At 50.0% G+C, this 22,796-nt stretch overlaps 2 protein-coding genes across 2 annotated transcripts; both read left to right on the forward strand.

Annotated features, from left to right (window-relative positions):
- Positions 1 to 7,418: 7,418 nt before the first annotated feature.
- On the forward strand, positions 7,419 to 11,282 carry LOC128311368 (antimicrobial peptide NK-lysin-like). The gene is made up of 5 exons (XM_053201371.1): positions 7,419 to 7,696; positions 8,207 to 8,310; positions 8,787 to 8,870; positions 10,030 to 10,198; positions 11,100 to 11,282. The coding sequence occupies exons 1-5, from the start codon at positions 7,645 to 7,647 to the stop codon at positions 11,105 to 11,107; spliced, it is 417 nt and encodes a 138-aa protein (XP_053057346.1). The 5' UTR covers positions 7,419 to 7,644; the 3' UTR covers positions 11,108 to 11,282.
- A 6,509-nt stretch (positions 11,283 to 17,791) lies between these two features.
- Positions 17,792 to 21,615, forward strand: LOC128311369 (antimicrobial peptide NK-lysin-like). Its single transcript, XM_053201372.1, has 5 exons — positions 17,792 to 18,041; positions 18,558 to 18,661; positions 19,140 to 19,223; positions 20,387 to 20,555; positions 21,457 to 21,615. The coding sequence occupies exons 1-5, from the start codon at positions 17,990 to 17,992 to the stop codon at positions 21,573 to 21,575; spliced, it is 528 nt and encodes a 175-aa protein (XP_053057347.1). The 5' UTR covers positions 17,792 to 17,989; the 3' UTR covers positions 21,576 to 21,615.
- The last annotated feature ends 1,181 nt before the right edge of the window (positions 21,616 to 22,796 follow it).

The raw sequence follows: 22,796 nt of genomic DNA on the forward strand, positions 1-22,796 counted from the left end.
CTGAGTTCAGAGTTCAAGGACACACATCCAAAGCTGCCGTCTGGGGATTGCAAAGCCCAACTTAAGAAGCCTTTGGGTACTGGTAGGCCTCCTTCTCCCAAACCTCACATTTCCAGGACATTGCTTACCAGCCAAAACAGTCAGAAAGAGCCGGAGAGGCGGCCCTTGGGGTCAGCCTCCCACTCCCCACAGGGTTGCATCTGTCTGTAGATCCTGATTTCCTCCAGACCCAAGGTGCAATGAGTTCTGAGAAATGTGAGTGCAACTTTTCAACCTCTCCAGCAAGAAGGAGGGAAACACGAAGGGTGAGTCTAACCACCCAAAGGTAGACTTTGGGTAGCCACCCAAAGGTCTTTGTTCTTGCTTTCTTCTCTCTCGTTTATATTTTGAGTGGTGAGCTACTGCTTGGAGTTCCTTTTTTTATTATTATTATTTGATAAAAATGTTTACTTAAGTTTGTATTTAGAGTTAACAGTGAATCTCATGTTTACAGAAAGCTTGCACAGAGTACTTCGTTGGGTAACACAAATATCAGTATGGCCAAATGTTAACTCATTTCACTGATTGAATCAAAGTGATATTGGTAATATACAGTGTTCCCAAACAAGTGTAAACACATTTCCTAGAGTTATTTTATTTGTAAAAGAAAACATTATGTAATAAATAGAATTATATCCCCAAAAGATACATTATGAAAAAGTATAAAATTTAGGGGGGAAACCTTCAGTTCAGTTCTTTTTTATACGTCCCAGCTCATCATTCTTTCCCATTTTAAAAAGGATTCTTATTGTAGTTGTAAGTTTTGATCAGTGTTAAGGGTAAAACTAATTTGTTAAGTCATTCACAAATTATTAAAAATTTTTAAATGTTTAGTTTTTGAGAGAGAGAGAGAGAGACAGAGTGAGAGTGGGGAGGGGCAAGAGAGAGAGGGAGACACGGAATCTGAAGCAGACTCCAGGCTCTGAACTGTCAGCACAGAGCCGGACATGGTGTTCGAACCCACGAACCAGGAGATCATGACCTGAGCCGAAGTCGGACACTTAACCAATTGGACTGCCCAGTGTCCCCAAATCATTCATATATTATTATTGATCATGAACTGTAAGTGGAACAAAGCAGCATTTCCAGTTGATAAATGCAACCTCAAGTATTTTGATGTCTCTTAAAACCGTAGCAACGAGAAAACTATTGACAAAGTACAACCAGGGATTGGTCTTCCCAAAATACACTGGATGTGTACTTTAAGTAAAAGGATGATTGCTTGAAGTAGCAGAGTTGGTAAGCAGGTACCAAGAGAACACAGGATCAGTTTGGAGAAGAGTATTTTCTAGAGCTCACATTATAATTGGATGGGATGAAAAGGGAAAATACAGGATAGTCTCACTCACAGAGGAAGTCACCCCAGCAGCCTGTATTGAGGTCATAACTTCTGACCAGAGGTTCCAGAAACCAAACATAGAATCATCACCGTGGAAAATGACGGCAGTAATCCTGAATGCTCACATAGAGAGGACTGTGAAAGAAGAAAGCTTCTGTGCCTCAGGCTTTGATCAGTTGCTGGATCTCTCAAAACATCAGCAAGGACCAAAATCCAAATTAAAATTATTGTAAAGAAAAAATGAAATTACAGTAAAGAAATAAAAATAGGTTTTGACACCTGAGTGGAGAGTTGGTGATTTTAGAGAAATGCAGGTGCTAATCTGCACAAACTATCAGGAAAGCTGGATAATGCAAAAAGCTGGCAGTAAAGGGAATCATTGGAGTAAATAGGCAGATGTAAATAATTGGAGTACAGAGGCCTCCAGAGCCTGAGGCCTAAAATTACACATCCCTGAAATAGAACATAGTGGAAGTGGTCACTGAAAGTCAAAGATGGATGAATGCTAGTGAAATGTACACGTAGTCCATAACATTCGGAAGGGAGTTTTTATTCTCATTCCAACTGTGAGGACATTTAGTACTGTTTCCCCAAGTATAACCAAGTAGAGCACAGTTAACATGGAGGCGCTGGTTCGGTCCAGTGAACAGAGCCATTCTGTAAAGTGAAAGCAGTCGTGTGTAGTTAAATTTCAGGCGGTCTGCTGAAATACACACACTCAAACCCTGCTTCCCTGTTTTCTCTCCTGTGCTTTCTTTGCTGGGTCTTTCTGTGATGGTCTTCTGATTTCCTTTCCTTTTTACTGCCTGTCATGAACTTCTGGTTCCCTGCATTCATTTTGTTGTGGCCACATGCCCCACGAATAAGCTCAGGGTCCTGGCACAGTGTGGGAGGAGGAACGACTCCTCGCAGCTCAACCTTCCTGGGAAGGCAGGTCTGTCCCATGGCTGCACCTGGGAGATGCTGAGGAAAGGTCCTGTGGTCACCTTGGCAGCCGCACTGCTGGAGCTTGGTTCCTGTGCCTGAGATTCTTCCCAGGACACTGGTATATAAATTATTCCAGGTATATAAATTATTACAGTAATTAAAATATCTGCAGTGTAATTTCATTTTTCAATTGATTAATTATTTAATTAATTAATTATCCCCCCCCCCCCCAACAACAACATAGTTGACACACAGTATTACATTAGTTTCAGGTGTACAACATAGAGATTTGACAGTCTGTATGTCACCACAGGGGAAACTACCAGCCATCACCATGCGATGTTATTGCAATACCATTGACTATATTCCATACGCTGTACGTATATTCCTGTGACTGTTTTGTGCCTGTGACTGATTTGGTCCATTACTGTATCTCCCACTCCCCTTTTTCCATTGTGTCCATCTCCTCAAGATGCTCCCCTCAGGCAACAGTTTGTTCTCTGTTTTTATAGATCTGGTTTTGTTTTTTCATTTGTTTTGCTTTTAAAATTCCACATATAAGTGAGCTCATATGGTATTTGTCTTTCTGTTTTACTTCACTTGGCACGACACCCATAGGTCTATTCCACGTTGTTGCAAATGGCAAGATCTCATTGTGTTTTTGGCTGAGTCAAATTCCACTGTGTGTATATACTACACCTTCTTCATCCACTCATCTATCCATCGACACTTGGGTTGCTTCCATATCTTGGCTATCGTAAATAATGCTGCAGTAAACATAGGGGTGCATGTATCTTTTTGAATAGTATTTTTGTTTTTTTTGAGTACATACCAAGTAAAAGAATTACTGGATCATATGGTATTTCCATTTGTAATTTTTTGAAGAACCTCCATACTGTTTCCAAAGTGGCTGCACCGATTTACAAGCCTGCCAACAGTGGGTGAAGACTCCCTTTTCTCCACACCCTCAGCAGCACTTGTTATTTCTTGTCTTTTTTATTCTAGCCATTTGATTTGTATTTCCTTGATGATTTGTGATGTTGAGCATCTTTTTTCTTTTGCAAGAGAGAGAGAGAGAGAGGTAGTGGGGTTGGGGCAGAGAGGGGGTGTGACCTGTGAGCTCACAGCTTGTGGGTTCGAGCCCCGCGTCGGGCTCTGTGCTGACAGCTCGGAGCCTGGAGCTTGCTTCGGATTCTGTGCCTCCCTCTCTCTCTCTGCCCCTAACCGCTCACATTCTGTCTCTGTCTCTCTCAAAAATAAATAAACATTAAAAAATATTTTTAAAAAAAGAAACAACTATAAAACCTAGAAGAAAACAAGAGGATACCTTCATGGCCTTGGAGAAAGCCAAGATTTCTTAAAGAGGATACACAAAGCAATGACATTCACACAGGAAATCCTGAAGGGTCTGGGCTTGACTTGCAATGGGCCAATCCAGGGGACCCCATGAGTAGGAAGAAAATAGGACCCGTCTAGGTGCTCTTCACTGGGACTCCAGAGACTTGGGTGGAGGCTTGTGACTACTGAACCTCATCCTGTATCCCTCAACTCCCCAGGCAAGAACTTACTGGACTCTCTGGTCTTACCAAATACCCACAACAAAGATAGAAATGAGCCACCCTCCAGAGGCTTTTCCCCTTCACTAATGTGGTCTTCACACATTAGACCGAGGTCTGTACATGTGGTTAGAGAACAGGAAGCCTGCTGACAGCCGGGAAGCAATGCTTGGGCTGGCTGTGAGAGGGGTAGCAGCTCCACACTGGATACCTAGATAGGGACAGTGTGAGATGGGGGAAAACTTGGACTGTGGAGTTGGCCAGACCTAGGTTCTCATCCCCAGCCTTATCCTGTTAGGCTATGTGCCCTTGGGGCAATTCATTGGCCCTCTGAGTCCTGGTTTCCATACCTGAGGTGAACCAGTCTAACATCATTTGATCATTTGGTCTGAGCGCTGTCCTAGGCATGGTGGGGGGGATGCTGTCAGCAGAAGTGACCCTGCCCTTGCGTGGGCCACTGTAGCTGCACACAGTGCAACGCTTCAAACTTACCTTTTCACAAAGAAGCTCCTTTTCCTGCTTTTCCTGCTTCCCAACCAGCCCTCAGCCTCCTAGGCCTGAAATATTGTAAGACTTTGGCCTTCTGTCTCCTCTATTTCCTGTATATCCTATCAAGTCTTCCTTCAAAATGCCTTTTAGCAAGAAGTCCTCCTGTAGCCTGTACTGCTACTGCCTACTGATTCCTGTTGCTTGCCCTCCTTCCTGGCAGAATCCCAATTTTGTTCGAAGTGACAATGAAAGTCCAACAAAAGGCTTTCTTCCTTAAAGGCCTTTGCAGCTGGGGGTAGCTCTGAGACCCATGCATGAGATGGAGGCTAATGGGTTCTGGGAAACATGTGCTTCCCTCAAATAGGTACCACCCCTTCCTGCTTCATTCTTTCTATTTTCCCATCTGGGATGGAGGACCTATGGCAGCCATCTTGAGATCTTCTCTGAAGACCTTATCCGAAGAAGGCGTCGTATCACTCACATAGACTCTTGCACCAGCCATCAGAGGGCTTTTCCCAATTTCTGCTCTGCCAGAAAGCATTGTGAAAGCATCGTGGTGGACGCACGAGGCCAAAATCAAAGGACTCCAGTTATAGCTCATCCCTAAAGTAGAACAGTAAGCAACCTGTGGAAACGAGAAAGGAAATCTACATAGACTGATGTGGAACCATATTCATGATATTTTGTGAAACTAAAAAGGTTGCTTAAAAGTAGCCTTTTTGGTATATAATTATAAACATAAACTCATTCTGAAGTATATGCATTTTAAAGTGTGAATGGATATTCCTGTGAATCTTCAACAGGCTCATTACATCTGCCTGATGAATTCTAGGTTGTATTTGTTTTCTCTTATCTGATCAACATATTTTTCAATAAAAATAGAAGTAGTGGACAAAAGAACTTAAAATGCTGAAATTCCATCTCCTTAATCTGGCATTCTGTGGCTTCCACAATGGACAGGAATGAAGACACTGTGTGTGTGTGTGTGTGTGTGTGTGTGTGTGCACGCCTGCACGTGAGTGCCCACAAGTACACCACTGTGAGCATTTATGAGTTCTTCAAAGTGTGTCAGTGTGTGTGTATATGTAAATGTGTGTATCTAGGGTCAATGAGTGTGTGTGAGTGTGTGCTCTGTGACTTAGTGTGTGAGTGCTTTGCAGAGTGTGTGGGTGTGAGTCACTGTGAGTGTGTAAGGAGTGTGATGTGAGTGAGCGTGTGTGTGGTGAGATGGTGGGTGTATTTGACCTCCTGGGCTCAAAGAGAACAGGCAGAAAGGATTCAGGAGCCCCAACTTTCTCAAGCCAGTCTGATCCATCATGGGGTACAGCAAGCCTGCCTTCCCCACCCTCCACTCTGCCCACCTTGAAGCAAAAAGGAATGACAATGAGGAGGGCCTCAGTCTGTCTGCAGAGGGGCCCGTCTGTCTGTTTTTATTCTCCATGACAGCTGACCCCCACGCTCTAACTGGCTGCAAAGCTGGCAATCCGCCTGGTCACACACCCTGAGAAGATGACCAGGTCAGCTACTCCCTCTCAATCCCTCCAAAGCTCTTTGAGCAAAAGGTTTTGTGGCCAATGATGTTAGGAAACCCAGAGAAATTGTGGGATCCACACGAGACGCTGGCGTGTTAAGGGTGCTAGGAAGTCCCTTGGGAGGGAAGCCTGTTGCACCTTCCTAGACTAGCATTCACTCTTGAGAGCAGGAACACCTCTACTCCCCTCGACAACACCTGCTCACCTCCCATGGGAGGAGGCCTCACAGAAGCCACGTTGGGGAATGCTGACCCAGTCTACCTGGCACACCGCAGGCAGTAAAGCTTCCTCACCCACACACACACGTCACTGGGGCCCTGTGAACAGGTGACACTACACCCAATTCACAGGTAAGGGAACTGAGGCTCCAGGAGGTGGAGTATGTAGCTCAAGGTGCCCCCAGCTTGTCGGAGGCCTGCTTGCCTGGACTCCACCCTCTTTCCTTCTAGGCAGAAGCTGAGCAGAGAGCAGGGCTCTGAATGGGCTCAGGAAGTAGAGTATTTCAGAGAAAAAGGGCAGGCTGAGGCTCAGCACTAGCCCATGATGGGATTCCCGGGCAGGTGGAAGGCATGGAGTGGTCCGAGCAGATACTGAAGGGGGACAGGGGGCTGGGAGGTGCTGAGGGGGCCTTGCCAGCTGGTCCTGGCTGTGTGCCTCTACCATCTCAGCAGCTGGAGGTGGGGGAAGGTTCTAGTCCAAGCAGGACCCCAGCCGGCCATGTGGCTGAGGTCAGGGCCCCTGCTCTCCGCACCCAGTTTCCTCCTCTGAGCCGCGAAGGAGGTGGGGGAAGCTTGCCAGACAAAAGGTGGGATGCCCAGTTTAATGCGAGTGTCAGGTAAACAGCAAACACATTTCAGTGTGAGTGTATTCCATGCAATCTTTGGGACACACTTACACTAAATAATGACTTATTTTCTATCTGATAGTGGATGTGACCTGCACAGCCTGCATTTTCATTGCAGATGAGGCCAGTGACCTTCATGGCACAGATGAGGGGTCAGACCTGAGGAGTTGGGACTAGATCCCTGTCCGGGGCTCACTTCCTTCGCACGGGCTGCTGTCTCTCCCTATGGACCAGGTGAGGGACGGCTGGGCTGAACCTGGCTCTGAGGGAAAAGCCTGCCTCCGTGATGGTGGCCAGGAGGCTGGTGAGGGGCTGGGGACCCAGGGTGTCTGTGGTGTCCATGCTCGGGGATCACCAAGCCCGAGAGCGGGACTGGGAGGAGCTGTCTGCATCTACACTGAGGGACCTGTCTCTAAATGTGGCGGGGTCTGGTGGTGCTCCATTGGCTGAGATGGTTGGGGGAGAGCAGGGATGCAGGAGGTGGCTGGTGGAGGGACACCAGCATAGACCCCTGGGAGAGGAGGGGAGGGAAGGGGGAAGGGGTGGGAAGCTCCAGGGCCAAGGGCCCACCTGAGCCCTCAGGTGCAGGGATTGCTCTGTTCATTAGCTCATCTGAGGGCAGGGGGTGGGGGGCATCATGGCAGCTGCTGCCCTCCAGCACCCCCACTCACTGGGAAAGCTCTAGCAGTGTGTGGGTGTGTGGGTGTGTGTGGGTGGCGGGGGAGGTGGAAGACAGCGTGGAGTCTCTGAGGAAGCACTCCTCCCCCCACTTCTCCACAAACTGGTGTCTGTGTTTGTGGTAAAGCCAGTGACACGGGGACAAGGCCTATAAGAGGAGCAGGACCCGACAAGGTCAGATTGCGAGGCGGCCAGCCACATAAAGCGGGGTGTGAAGAGTGCTTCAGCAGCTGCCCCACCATGACCTCCTGGGCCCTCCTGCTCCTTGCCTCAGTGCTCCTGGCCACCCCGGGTAAGGACATTCCCCCACGCACATCCTGGCAGCTACTTCTTAGCAGAGGGTAGGGACAGTCTGGAGACTGGGTTGGGCTGGGCCACCAGATTTGAACTCCTGGGGGAAGGAAGAGAGAAAGAACGACCTCTGAAAGGAGATGAGGGTAGTGTTCTCTTAGAGCATCTCCAAATCCGTGTGTGTGTGTGTGTGTGTGTGTGTGTGAGAGAGAGAGAGAGAGAGAGTACAGAAAAACAGAGACAAAGAGAGAAAAGAGGTCATTGGATGATGTTGGTGGGGGGGCGGGGGTGGGGGCAGATAATCTTCTCCTGTTTTCCAGAAAGAATTCAGAGTCTGTTGCACAGAGACTGGGTCCGAGCTGCTCCAGGGCGGAGCGCAAGGACAGGCCTCCTGGATTCCTCACAGATCCCTGCTCCTGGCCTGTTTTCTAGCTACCTCCTGGGCTCCCACCAGCCAGGAGATCTGTCTCCTTCCACTTGTGAAGGGGTGCTGATGGTGTTTCTTCCCCAGGGCTGACCTTTTCTGGTTTGAACCCTGAGGACAATGACTTGATGACCGCTGACTTGAGTCAGGAAAAGCAGTTCTTAGAGAGCTTGGTCCTGGAGTCCCCCCAGGTTGGTGGCTGGTTCCTTGCTCACTTCCCATAACCACCCCCTCACACATTGTCTCCTCCCCGGGAGCAGCAGGCAGGGCTGCACATCTCGCTGGGCAGAGGGGTGGGGAGGCAGGGCTGTGGGCTGAAGATGCTGGTTTTGTGCACCGTTGTGCCCGTGGCAAAGGTCGGGGGGCTACCTGGGTCTGGCTGAGCTCTCCCCAGGAGGGTCCCCTGGGTTCTGACCAGAGTTGAGAATGGGTCAGGGGCTTCTCTGGGTGAGGTGCTGCGGGTGTGGGGCAGGGTCTGGGGTGTGTCAGCCCCACCAAGACTAGCAGGAAGGTGGGCAGGGACCAACAGCCTGCGTCAGGCCTGAAAGCACAGAGAGAATCTAGATGATCCTGCTGGCCTAGGAGACACCAGAGAGCTCCTCCTGGGTCCCTGCCAAGGGCTGTTGGGGTGTCTGAGACACTATCCCAACGCATTGTTTTCTGACAGGGTGACCAGCTGGCTATCATATGCAGTATTTGTAAGAAGACAATCCAAGGTCTGAGAAAAGCCGTGGGACATAATATCACACAGGTGAGGCTTGTGATTTGGGGAGCCATTTGCAGGGCGGTCTAGGGCATGAGTGGGGCTTGTAGGACTAGGGGTGACACTGAGGAAGGGGCTGATCCCTGGTTGGGCCAGGGCTTCTCAGCAGGGGATCTGTGGGCCCCCTGGTATCTGGGACTGACTTCAGAGAATCCCTTGAAATCATGAAGCTCTGTGAGTGTGAAAGTAGGAAGAGGAGCATGCGTGGTTTCCGTCCCATTGTCAAAGGAAATTTGTTCGTAGAGCAGGTAGGAATCTTTCCCCTTTGGCCCCTCCATGTGTGTCCAGGGACGAATTTTGTGAGATTGGTTCCATGGTGGCCTGGGCTAGACTGATATGCCCCAGATCTCCCAATTCCTAGCAGCATGGCTTGGCCAAGCCCTTAATGCTTTCTGAGCCTCAGTATTCTTTTCTGTTTAGTGGGATGGATCATAATCGCCCCTTGTAAGTTATCGAAGCCCTTTAAAGGAGCTGAGGGGTGGACGAGCTTAGCTCCCTGCCTGGCCCTGAGCACCTGCTGAACAAGGGATGTGTTACACCAAGAAGCCCTGCTTCCCCCTCCCTCCCTCCCTCCCTCCCTCCCTCCCTCCCTCCCTCTGCTTTGTTCCCTGATCCTGCTCAGCTCCCTCTCCCTGCAGGGCCCACCCTCAGCCCTGGGAACTCAGCTTTATCCTTCTCCACTGGATGGTGGGAGAAGATACGTCCAAGTGGAATGTGCCAAGACTCCAAGTGCTTTCTTTTCCTAACCTTCGCCACACAGCCCTGTGCACGAGCCCCGTCAGGCTGGGACCCAGGAAGCTTGGCAGGCAGAACCCTTCCTGTGGGTCTAGAGCCGTGGGCGCTGTTCTCCACACAGAAGGCAGGGGGGCAGGATAATGATGTACAGGGGACTGGGACACTACAGGGTCAACTGTCCTTCTCTCAAGAGCCCCTCCTGGCCAGGCTTGGGCCAGGGCCTTGGTGCCTGGGCATGAGTTCTGATCCCTGCCTCTCTAGCCTCTGCTCCGTGGCCACCTGGCACTAGGCCCTCCTCCCAGCATGACCTTGTTCATGCCCAGGGCCTAGAGCTGCTGGGGTCTGCAGGGGGCGGCAGTCCGGGGCCGAGCTCACCTGAATTCTCTGTCTTCCTATGGTGCTCTTACTGCAGAAAGCCATCAAACAGGTTGCGTCCCTGGTGTGCAGGCAGCTAAAACCAGCGGATCGTATTTGCGAGGATATAATCAATAAATTTGTTGAAAAGATCACCCAGGGTATCATTCATGGGAAAAGCCCCGAGGAAATCTGTGTGAAACTCAGGATGTGCAAACCTGAAAAAGGTGAGTGCAGAGGTGACAGCAGGGACTCATTCCTGGAGGGCCCACATCATGTCCCCACATATGTACAATACGGTTTCGACCCACAGAAATCCAGCTGTCATACACATCCCACCAAGCTTCCCTGCAGTGACATGTTACCCCCACCACTGTGTGGAAAGTGGGGAGAAGATGGGTAGGTGGGCTGCAGCTGGAACCGGTTGAGAAATACTCCAGGCCATCCTGGGGTGCCATCAGGTCCCCATCTCCGGTCAGCTGTGGACTTGAGCAAGTAGCTCAACCTCTGTGAGCTTGAGTTTCCTTCCTGTGAAGGGATAGGAATCCGTATTTCTGATTTTCAACAAGGATTGAATGAAATGATTACGTGTAAAGAGGTTAAGACCAAGCAAGCGGCCTCAGACTGGGATATTCAAAGACATCAGAGCCCTGATTGAACTCCCATCGCCCGGCCTAGTATGGGATCCCTGGGCATCAGAGAGACAGGTCACATCTTTGCCCAGGACACTAGGGACCTGAGAGCTGAGCTCAGGAACCCCGCTGACAGGGAGGGCTCTCAGTCTCTCCCTCCAGGGCTGCTCAGCTGTGCCCGCAGATCAGGCCACGGCTGCAGCACATGGGCCGGGAAGGGCCCCTGATTGGCTCTGGCAGCTCGTGTAGCCCTGACTGAGGCTGTGGGACTTGATGCCGGCAGATCGGGGGTCACCTCCTATTTTGAGGTCCCCACCATTTCCTGTGATTAGAGTCTGCGGTTTTCATCTCTGAAGCCCCACAACCCACACAAACCCCTGACCGGGTTCCAGGATGTGACTCCAGGTGTGCTCTGTTGGGACAGGTGGCTCTAGTCCCCATATCCCCCGGACAACACACACCCCTGCCCACTTCTCTGCTCTTGTCTCCACTCCAGGTCTCTGAGCCTCTGGGGTCTCTGACGCCACCCTGGGGAGAAGCACAGAGTCTCCCACAACCACCACCTGCTTCTGCCCTCCCAGATCCAGAGCCGACCCTCCAGTGTCTCTCAGCTAACTTCTCATTGCCTTCCCCTGAGGGAGAATAAATGTCATGCAAGCTTTTAGCCACAGCTTCTTTTCCTTTGGTGGACTTGAGGGGAGGGGCTCAGAGGCATGCTTGGGTGACTCATGCGTTCGTTCAATCAATGGTTATTGTTTGTCCCACACTATTCTAGACGCTAGGGATTTCATGGCGAACTGGTCAATGTTAGCAGCCCTTACAAAGATGGTCATGAAATACATATGAACAGTCACTAGAGAGACACAGTCCTCTGAGAGCCTGGGGTACACAGTGGATGTACCCCAGAAGCTCTCAGACCATGAGGAAGAGTAGCAGGGTTGTAGGTAAGAGTGTTCTTGGTCATAGGGCACAGAAACCCACCCTTTGCTTCTCTCTGCAGGGAGCTGTCTTTTTGTTTTGGGAGATATATTACTTAGGATTTTTTCTGTGCAAGCTACAGAAATCTTAGCTCTTTCTGGTTCAAATAAAAAAGTCAATTTATTGGCTCAAGTAATTAAACAGTGTATAGATAGCTTCAGGCACAGAATGATCCAGAAATGAGTGGTGTCCCCAGAGGTCCAGTCCTGCCATTCTCTCAGGTCTTTTCACGGCTGTATAGTGAGACTGATCTCAGCCAGCTTCCTTCTGGCAGCAGCCATGGCCGCATTGGTCCAAACTTTACATTCTCCAGTATGTCATCAAGAGGGGAAGACAGTTCTTTGGTAGCCTCTCTGCCCTTGGAAGAGAATGGAAACTTCTTTCCTAGAAGCCCCATCAGATATCTCCTGTGTTCTCATTGGCTCGAATAGGGCAGGTGTCATCTGAAACCCATCACTATGTTCCGAGGGCATGGGACACGCAGATTAGCGTGAGCTGAGTCAGGGCACACCCTTGGCCAACGAGCCACTCGTGTGAAAGTGGACATGAAAATCTGGGAGATCATTGCTGGGAGAGGGAAAGGGATACCAACATCACTAGACGCAAACGTGCATCAGGCAGGGCTCAATCCAAAAAGCAGTTCCAGGACTCCCAGTGTGAAATCTGAAGCCATTTGAGTGTTGAAACGCATAAGGAATATATGGGATTATAACCCATGGATTAAATGAGGATTAATGAATTCATAGAGATATAAATAAGACATTAATAATCAAATAAGGGAAATGGGGACATGTTACCTTATTCTAGATGCCAATTAATACATGTAGACATAGTTGCAAAATTTATTCCCACAGGACACATATTGATTTGATATGTGTGACCTTAGCAGGTACGGGCAGCTTTATTAAGGGGCTAGCAGTAAAGAATCGAAGAGAAATGGGGCCGAGCTGGAGGCCATGTGAAATTAGAGGTGGGGTCTGCGATTAAGGTGTTTACATGCAGGGGGAAATGGTCCCAGGAGAGGGGAGAGGCCCATGGTGCTGGACAGATGTGAGGTACAGCCCCAGGGAAGGCCTTGTGAAGGGAGAGGAGGGGTCCAGGGCACATGGAGCGTCAGCACAGACTCCCAAAGGTGGGAGCTTTGGGAAGGTGGCCTCACTCTTAGGGATAAAAGCTAGTAAAGGACAGAGGCCAAGCCAGCTCCTGTAGCCTGTCAGGAGGGAGTGTGAGTGCACTGGCTTCATAATCCAGACTCCACTGGGGGTACCTGCTCGCCGCCAGGCCCTTCTCAGTTCTCTACCATTTCCCCTGTCATCCACCCAACAGCCCAGGACAGCAAGCTTGTGTCATGTGACATCCCTCCCTCCAGGCCACATCAACCCCTGACCCAAACTGGAGCAAATGACTCCCTCCTGGGAAGTTGGAATTGCCCCATCCTGGTGCAGACCCCTTCGCCCTGGCCAGGCTCTGCATCTGTCTCTGGGTGGTCTTCAGACTCCCTTCTGCCTTGGCTCCCCCATCCCTTCTGGACAGGGCAGCCCCACGCTCTTTCCAAACCACAACCACATGTCCTCACTTTCCAGTGGCTTCTCTCAGAGCTCGGGACAAGTCCCTACTGTGTGTCACACCCTGGTGTCAGAATAGGAAACAAACGAAAGAAAGACACTTACCTCAAGCACCTGCCAAACTACAAACGACCAGTAATAGCACATTAAATTTACCTAGCACCCTAACTCCCCTCTGTTTGTAGAAGCAGCAACAATTATTCATTTTATTAACTGGCATTGCCTGAGAGCCTGTCCTGTGGCCTCCTGTGTGATGAGGTGGGAAGGAATGAGAAGGAAGTTCTAATGCACAGGGAGGTTGGTGGTTATCTCAAGGCGAAGCGCTTGTGTGCAACGTGAACCACCTCCTTCTATCAGGAACGCTATTTTTTCATTGCTGTAAGAAACTCATAACAGAATTTACCATCTTAGCAATGTGGTAACGTACACGCCGCAGTGTTGAGTATATTCACATTGTTGTGACACGGACATCCAGATCTTTTTCGTCTTACAAAACTCGAACTCCAGACTGATTGTGAAGCCACAACTTTCCTTCGCCCCCGTCTTAAAGCCTGAGAAAACTACAGTTTCTCAAAAGTGGTCCACATATTTCTATTTTATATTTCCTTTAATTTGACTACTTTAGACACCTCGTACAAATGGAATCAGAGATTTGTCTTTTTGTAATTGCCTTATTTCACTTAGCATGATGTCCCCAAAGTTCATCTTTGGTGTGGCATTCGACATGAGTTTTTGTTTTTAAGATGAAATAACGTGTGTGTGTGTGTGTGTGTGTGTGTGTGTGTGTGTGTGTATTTATATATATTTGAGGAACCACCATATTGCTTTGCGTAACGGTCTTACAGTTTTACAACAGTGCACACTTTCTCCATATCTTTACCAACACTTGATATTTTCTTTTTTTTTGATAAGGGCCGTCTTCATGGGTGGGGTGCTATCTCCTTGTGGCTTTGCCTTGCATTTCCCTGACTATTATTGATGTGGGGAGCATCTTTTCATATGCTTGTTAGCCATTTCTATATTTTGTAGGGAGAGTGCCTATTCAAAGTCTTTTGAGCTTATTTTTTATAATGTTTATTTATTTTTGAGAGACAGAGTGTGAGCAGGGGAGAGACAGAGAGAGAGGGAGACGTAGAATCTGAAGCCGGTCCAGCGTCTGCACAGCAACCCCCCCAACGTGGGGCTCAAACCCACAAACCGTGAGGTCATGATCTAAGCTGAAGTCGGACGCTAAACCGACCGAGCCACCAGGGGCCCCTCTTTTGCCTTTTTTAAATCATTTGCTGTTTATTTGTGAATTTTAACATTTCTTTGTACTTTCTGGGTATTACTCCGTTATTAATGATTTGCAAACATATTTATGTATTCCATAAATTGCCCTTTTACTTTGTCAACTGTGCTGTTTCATGCACAAAGTTTTTAAGCTTGATGCAATGCTATTTGTCCATATTGTTGCATTTCTTGGTGTCATATCTGAGAATTCACCACCAAGTCGGAAGTCATGCAGCGTTCCCCTTATGTTTTTTCTAGCGATTTTATAGTTTTGGGTCTTACGTGTAGGTGTTGGATCCTTTTCTAGTGACTCTTTTGCATATGGTGGAACATCAGGTCTACCTTCATTCTTCTGCATGGGGCTGTCCAGTTTCCCCAGCACCACTGTTTGAAGACATTTAAATTCCCTTTTATGAGCACTGTCTTCATAGGGTCTTGCGGAAATTGGTTAGCAGAACGGCAGTTTCTCAAAAGTGGTCCACATATTTGGTTAGTCACACGAGTGCAAAGGTTATGAGGATTTTTAAGGGCAGCCTGTTAGCATGCTCTTTGCAGGGATTTTACAATAATTACACAAACAACCTCCAAATCAGGTTAATCAACTCACATAAAATACAGTTAGAGGCCTCATTCCAGCCACGGAGTAATTTTCATCTAGTAAATCTACCGTTGGACAGTCTGAATCATTGGAAAATGCAGGTCTATGGCATCTAAACACATCTCAGTTTAATTCATTTTGGGGATTTTTAAGTATTTTCTGTGTGGAGGAGATGTTATCTGTAAATAGAGAGCTGTACATCTTCCTTGCTAATCAAAATGTTTTTTGTTTTTTTTTTTTTCATTTTTTTACTTAGTTCTCCTGGCTAGAATCGTCAGTGCAATACGGAATAGATGTCTGGAGAGCAGACATCCTGTCTTGTTCCTGATCTTTGGGGGAAGGTATTTAGTCTTTCTTCACAGAGTCTGATGTCAGCTCGGGGAATTTCATAGATGCCACCTATCAGGTTGCAGACTTTCCCTTCTATTCTTAGTGAGTGTTTTAACAAGAAGAGATGTTGAGTTTTTTCAAATGGTGTTTCTGTGTCCATTGAGAGGATCATGTGGTTTGTTTTTAAGTTTGTTTATTTTTTGAGAGAGAGAGAGAGAGAGAGAGAGAGCACGTGCGTGCACATGCCAGCACATGAGCACGTGAGTGGGGGAAGGGCAGAGAGCAGGAGACAGAAGATCCGAAGGGGGCTCTGTGTTGACAGCAGACAGGCCCATGAGAGGCTCGAACTCAGGAACCACGAGATCATGACCTAGGCCCAAGTCGGATGCTTAACCAACTGAGCCACCCAAGCACCCCAGGATCATGCGGCTTTTATTTGGGTTCTGTTGGTACAGTGAATTACATAACTGATTTTGGGGTGTTAAATCACTTTGCATTCCTGAATACATTCTGGTTGGTCTGGTACAGAATTCTTTTTATATGTTACTGGATTCAGCTTGCCAGGATTTTGAAGAGGGTTATGGCATCCATATTCAGGGGAGATATTGGTCTGTACTTTTCCTGTGTTGCCTTTTTCTGGTTTGGCATCAGGGCATCCTGTTCTATTTCTTGGAAGAGTTTGGGAAGAATTCATACTAATTCTTCTAATGCTTGGTAGAATTCATCTGTAAAGATATCTGACCTGGATGTTTGTTTGTGGGTGGTGTTTGCATGACTCATTCCATGTCTTTACTTATTATACATCTATTCACTCTTCCCATTCTTTTCAGTCTGTTTCAATAGTTTGTATCTTTACAGGGATGTGGTCCAATTTAATAACATATAACTGTTCATAGTATGCCCATTCTCTTCTCTGTAAGGACAAAATGTCCCTTCTTTTATTTCTGAATCTAATAACAAGGCAACACACACTACTGTGTTAAAGTGTGTCTGTCATTTACTCTGGATGACGGGAACCCCATCCCCACTCCCCCTCCACAGCACTTGCTCACCTCCCATAGGAGTAACCCTTATAGAAGTCATGTTGGGGAATGCTGACCCAGGATACCAGATTACTTCTGCTTGGCACATCGCAGGCTGTGAAGCTTCCTCACACGCACACGCACACACACACACACACACACACACACACACACACACAGCACTGGGGCCCTGTGAACAGGTGACACTACACCCATTTCACAGGTAAGGGAAATGAGGCTCCAGGAGGTGGAGTATGTCGCTCAAGGTGCCCCCAGCTTGTCGGAGGCCTGCTTGCCTGGACTCCACCCTCTTTCCTTCTAGGCAGAAGCTGAGCAGAGAGCAGGGCTCTGAATGGGCTCAGGAAGTAGAGTATTTCAGAGAAAAAGGGCAGGCTGAGGCTCAGCACTAGCCCATGATGGGATTCCCGGGCAGGTGGAAGGCGTGGAGTGGTCCGAGCAGATACTGAAGGGGGACAGGGGGCTGGGAGGTGCTGAGGGGGCCTTGCCAGCTCGTCCTGGCCGCGTGCCTCTGCCGTCTCAGCAGCTGGAGGTGGGGGAAGGTTCTAGTCCAAGCAGGACCCCAGCCGGCCATGTGGCTGAGGGCAGGGCCCCTGTTCTCCGCACCCAGTTTCCTCCTCTGAGCCACGAAGGAGGTGGGGGAAGGTTGCCAGACAAAAGGTGGGATGCCCAGTTTAATGTGAGTGTCAGCTAAACAGCAAACACATTTCAGTGTGAGTGTATTCCATGCAATCTTTGGACACACTTACACTAAACGATGACTTATTTTCTATCTGATAGTGGATGTGACCTGCGCAGCTTGTATTTTCATTGCAGATGAGGCCAGTGACCTTCATGGCACAGATGAGGGGTCAGACCCGAGGAGTTGGGACTAGATCCCCGTCCGGGACTCACTTCCTTCGCACGGGCTGCTGTCTCTCCCTATGGACCAGGTGAGGGACGGCTGGGCTGAACCTGGCTCTGAGGGAAAAGCCTGCCTCCGTGATGGTGGCCAGGAGGCTGGTGAGGGGCTGGGGACCCAGGGTGTCTGTGGTGTCCATGCTCGGGGATCACCAAGCCCGAGAGCGGGACTGGGAGGAGCTGTCTGCATCTACACTGAGGGACCTGTCTCTAAATGTGGCGGGGTCTGGTGGTGCTCCATTGGCTGAGATGGTTGGGGGAGAGCAGGGATGCAGGAGGTGGCTGGTGGAGGGACACCAGCATAGACCCCTGGGAGAGGAGGGGAGGGAAGGGGGAAGGGGTGGGAAGCTCCAGGGCCAAGGGCCCACCTGAGCCCTCAGGTGCAGGGATTGCTCTGGCCACTAACTCATCTGAGGGCAGGGGGTGGGGGGCATCATGGCAGCTGCTGCCCTCCAGCACCCCCACTCACTGGGAAAGCTCTAGCAGTGTGTGTGTGGTGGGGGGAGGTGGAAGATAGACAGCGTGGAGTCTCTGAGGAAGCACTCCTCCCCCCACTTCTCCACAAACTGGTGTCTGTGTTTGTGGTAAAGCCAGTGACACGGGGACAAGGCCTATAAGAGGAGCAGGACCCGACAAGGTCAGATTGCGAGGCGGCCAGCCACATAAAGCGGGGTGTGAAGAGTGCTTCAGCAGCTGCCCCACCATGACCTCCTGGGCCCTCCTGCTCCTTGCCTCAGTGCTCCTGGCCACCCCGGGTAAGGACATTCCCCCACGCACATCCTGGCAGCTACTTCTTAGCAGAGGGTAGGGACAGTCTGGAGACTGGGTTGGGCTGGGCCACCAGATTTGAACTCCTGGGGGAAGGAAGAGAGAAAGAACGACCTCTGAAAGGAGATGAGGGTAGTGTTCTCTTAGAGCATCTCCAAATCCGTGTGTGTGTGTGTGTGTGTGTGTGTGTGTGTGTGAGAGAGAGAGAGAGAGAGAGTACAGAAAAACAGAGACAAAGAGAGAAAAGAGGTCATTGGATGATGTTGGTGGGGGGGCGGGGGTGGGGGCAGATAATCTTCTCCTGTTTTCCAGAAAGAATTCAGAGTCTGTTGCACAGAGACTGGGTCCGAGCTGCTCCAGGGCGGAGCGCAAGGACAGGCCTCCTGGATTCCTCACAGATCCCTGCTCCTGGCCTGTTTTCTAGCTACCTCCTGGGCTCCCACCAGCCAGGAGATCTGTCTCCTTCCACTTGTGAAGGGGTGCTGATGGTGTTTCTTCCCCAGGGCTGACCTTTTCTGGTTTGAACCCTGAGGACAATGACTTGATGACCGCTGACTTGAGTCAGGAAAAGCAGTTCTTAGAGAGCTTGGTCCTGGAGTCCCCCCAGGTTGGTGTCTGGTTCCTTGCTCACTTCCCATAACCACCCCCTCACACATTGTCTCCTCCCCGGGAGCAGCAGGCAGGGCTGCACATCTCGATGGGCAGAGGGGTGGGGAGGCAGGGCTGTGGGCTGAAGATGCTGGTTTTGTGCACCGTTGTGCCCGTGGCAAAGGTCGGGGGGCTACCTGGGTCTGGCTGAGCTCTCCCCAGGAGGGTCCCCTGGGTTCTGACCAGAGTTGAGAATGGGTCAGGGGCTTCTCTGGGTGAGGTGCTGCGGGTGTGGGGCAGGGTCTGGGGTGTGTCAGCCCCACCAAGACTAGCAGGAAGGTGGGCAGGGACCAACCAGCCTGCGTCAGGCCTGAAAGCACAGAAAGAATCTAGATGATCCTGCTGGCCTAGGAGACACCAGAGAGCTCCTCCTGGGTCCCTGCCAAGGGCTGTTGGGGTGTCTGAGACACCATCTCAGGAGGTATTGTTTCTGACAGGGTGACCGGCTAGGTCTTAGATGCAAGACTTGTAAGATGATAATCCAAGCTCTGAGAAAAGCCGTGGGACATAATATCACACAGGTGAGGCTTGTGATTTGGGGAGCCATTTGCAGGGCAGTCAAAGGCATGAGTGGGGCTTGTAGGACTAGGGGTGACACTGAGGAAGGGGCTGATCCCTGGTTGGGCCAGGGCTTCTCAGCAGGGGATCTGTGGGCCCCCTGGTATCTGGGACTGACTTCAGAGAATCCCTTGAAATCATGAAGCTCTGTGAGTGTGAAAGTAGGAAGAGGAGCATGCGTGGTTTCCGTCCCATTGTCAAAGGAAATTTGTTCGTAGAGCAGGTAGGAATCTTTCCCCTTTGGCCCCTCCATGTGTGTCCAGGGACGAATTTTGTGAGATTGGTTCCATGGTGGCCTGGGCTAGACTGATATGCCCCAGATCTCCCAATTCCTAGCAGCATGGCTTGGCCAAGCCCTTAATGCTTTCTGAGCCTCAGTATTCTTTTCTGTTTAGTGGGATGGATCATAATCGCCCCTTGTAAGTTATCGAAGCCCTTTAAAGGAGCTGAGGGGTGGACGAGCTTAGCTCCCTGCCTGGCCCTGAGCACCTGCTGAACAAGGGATGTGTTACACCAAGAAGCCCTGCTTCCCCCTCCCTCCCTCCCTCCCTCCCTCCCTCCCTCCCTCCCTCTGCTTTGTTCCCTGATCCTGCTCAGCTCCCTCTCCCTGCAGGGCCCACCCTCAGCCCTGGGAACTCAGCTTTATCCTTCTCCACTGGATGGTGGGAGAAGATACGTCCAAGTGGAATGTGCCAAGACTCCAAGTGCTTTCTTTTCCTAACCTTCGCCACACAGCCCTGTGCACGAGCCCCGTCAGGCTGGGACCCAGGAAGCTTGGCAGGCAGAACCCTTCCTGTGGGTCTAGAGCCGTGGGCGCTGTTCTCCACACAGAAGGCAGGGGGGCAGGATAATGATGTACAGGGGACTGGGACACTACAGGGTCAACTGTCCTTCTCTCAAGAGCCCCTCCTGGCCAGGCTTGGGCCAGGGCCTTGGTGCCTGGGCATGAGTTCTGATCCCTGCCTCTCTAGCCTCTGCTCCGTGGCCGCCTGGCACCAGGCCCTCCTCCCAGCATGCCCTTGGTCAGGGTGCCCAGGGCCTAGAGCTGCTGGGGTCTGCAGGGGGGTGGCAGTCCGGGGCCGAGCTCACCTGAATTCTCTGTCTTCCTATGGTGCTCTTACTGCAGGAAGCCATCAAACACGCTGCGTCCCTGGTGTGCAAGCAGACATTTCCACTGAAGGGTCTTTGCAAGGAATTAATCACTAAATCTCTTGAAAAGATCACCCAGGGTATCATTCATGGGAAAAGCCCCAAGGACATCTGTGTGAAACTCAGGATGTGCAAACCTGAAAAAGGTGAGTGCAGAGGTGACAGCAGGGACTCATTCCTGGAGGGCCCACATCATGTCCCCACATATGTACAATACGGTTTCGACCCACAGAAATCCAGCTGTCATACACATCCCACCAAGCTTCCCTGCAGTGACATGTTACCCCCACCACTGTGTGGAAAGTGGGGAGAAGATGGGTAGGTGGGCTGCAGCTGGAACCGGTTGAGAAATACTCCAGGCCATCCTGGGGTGCCATCAGGTCCCCATCTCCGGTCAGCTGTGGACTTGAGCAAGTAGCTCAACCTCTGTGAGCTTGAGTTTCCTTCCTGTGAAGGGATAGGAATCCGTATTTCTGATTTTCAACAAAGATTGAATGAAATGATTACGTGTAAAGAGGTTAAGACCAAGCAAGCGGCCTCAGACTGGGATATTCAAAGACATCAGAGCCCTGATTGAACTCCCATCGCCCGGCCTAGTATGGGATCCCTGGGCATCAGAGAGACAGGTCCCATCTTTGCCCAGGACACTAGGGACCTGAGAGCTGAGCTCAGGAACCCCGCTGGCAGGGAGGGCTCTCAGTCTCTCCCTCCAGGGCTGCTCAGCTGTGCCCGCAGATCAGGCCACGGCTGCAGCACATGGGCCGGGAAGGGCCCCTGATTGGCTCTGGCAGCTCGTGTAGCCCTGACTGAGGCTGTGGGACTTGATGCCGGCAGATCGGGGGTCACCTCCTATTTTGAGGTCCCCACCATTTCCTGCGATCAGAGTCTGCGGTTTTCATCTCTGAAGCCCCACAACCCACACAAACCCCTGACTGGGTTCCAGGATGTGACTCCAGGTGTGCTCTGTCGGGACAGGTAGCTCTAGTCCCCATATCCCCCGGACAACACACACCCCTGCCCACTTCTCTGCTCTTGTCTCCACTCCAGGTCTCGGAGCCTCTGGGGTCTCTGACGCCACCCTGGGGAGAAGCACAGAGTCTCCCACAACCACCACCTGCTTCTGCCCTCCCAGATCCAGAGCCGACCCTCCAGTGTCTCTCAGCTAACTTCTCATTGCCTTCCCCTGCAAGAGAATAAATGCCATGCAAGCTTTTAGCCACAGCTTCTTTTCCTTGGTGAACTTGAGAGGAGGGGCTCAGAGGCATGCTTGGGTGACTCATGCGTTCGTTCAATCAATGGTTATTGTTTGTCCCACACTATTCTAGACGCTAGGGATTTCATGGCGAACTGTGTTCTTGGTCATAGGGCACAGAAACCCACCCTTTGCTTCTCTCTGCAGGGAGCTGTCTTTTTGTTTGGGAGATATATGACTTAGGATTTATTCTGTGTAAGCTACAGAAATCTTAGCTCTTTCTGGTTCAAATAAAAAAGTCAATTTATTGGCTCAAGTAATTAAACAGTGTATAGATAGCTTCAGGCACAGAATGATCCAGAAATGAGTGGTGTCCCCAGAGGTCCAGTCCTGCCATTCTCTCAGGTCTTTTCACGGCTGTATAGTGAGACTGATCTCAGCCAGCTTCCTTCTGGCAGCAGCCATGGCCGCATTGGTCCAAACTTTACATTCTCCAGTATGTCATCAAGAGGGGAAGACAGTTCTTTGGTAGCCTCTCTGCCCTTGGAAGAGAATGGAAACTTCTTTCCTAGAAGCCCCATCAGATATCTCCTGTGTTCTCATTGGCTCGAATAGGGCAGGTGTCATCTGAAACCCATCACTATGTTCCGAGGGCATGGGACACGCAGATTAGCGTGAGCTGAGTCAGGGCACACCCTTGGCCAACGAGCCACTCGTGTGAAAGTGGACATGAAAATCTGGGAGATCATTGCTGGGAGAGGGAAAGGGATACCAACATCACTAGACGCAAACGTGCATCAGGCAGGGCTCAATCCAAAAAGCAGTTCCAGGACTCCCAGTGTGAAATCTGAAGCCATTTGAGTGTTGAAACGCATAAGGAATATATGGGATTATAACCCATGGATTAAATGAGGATTAATGAATTCATAGAGATATAAATAAGACATTAATAATCAAATAAGGGAAATGGGGACATGTTACCTTATTCTAGATGCCAATTAATACATGTAGACATAGTTGCAAAATTTATTCCCACAGGACACATATTGATTTGATATGTGTGACCTTAGCAGGTACGGGCAGCTTTATTAAGGGGCTAGCAGTAAAGAATCGAAGAGAAATGGGGCCGAGCTGGAGGCCATGTGAAATTAGAGGTGGGGTCTGCGATTAAGGTGTTTACATGCAGGGGGAAATG

This window comes from Acinonyx jubatus, chromosome A3 (assembly GCF_027475565.1).
Source record: "Acinonyx jubatus isolate Ajub_Pintada_27869175 chromosome A3, VMU_Ajub_asm_v1.0, whole genome shotgun sequence".
Classification (NCBI taxonomy): domain Eukaryota; kingdom Metazoa; phylum Chordata; class Mammalia; order Carnivora; family Felidae; genus Acinonyx; species Acinonyx jubatus.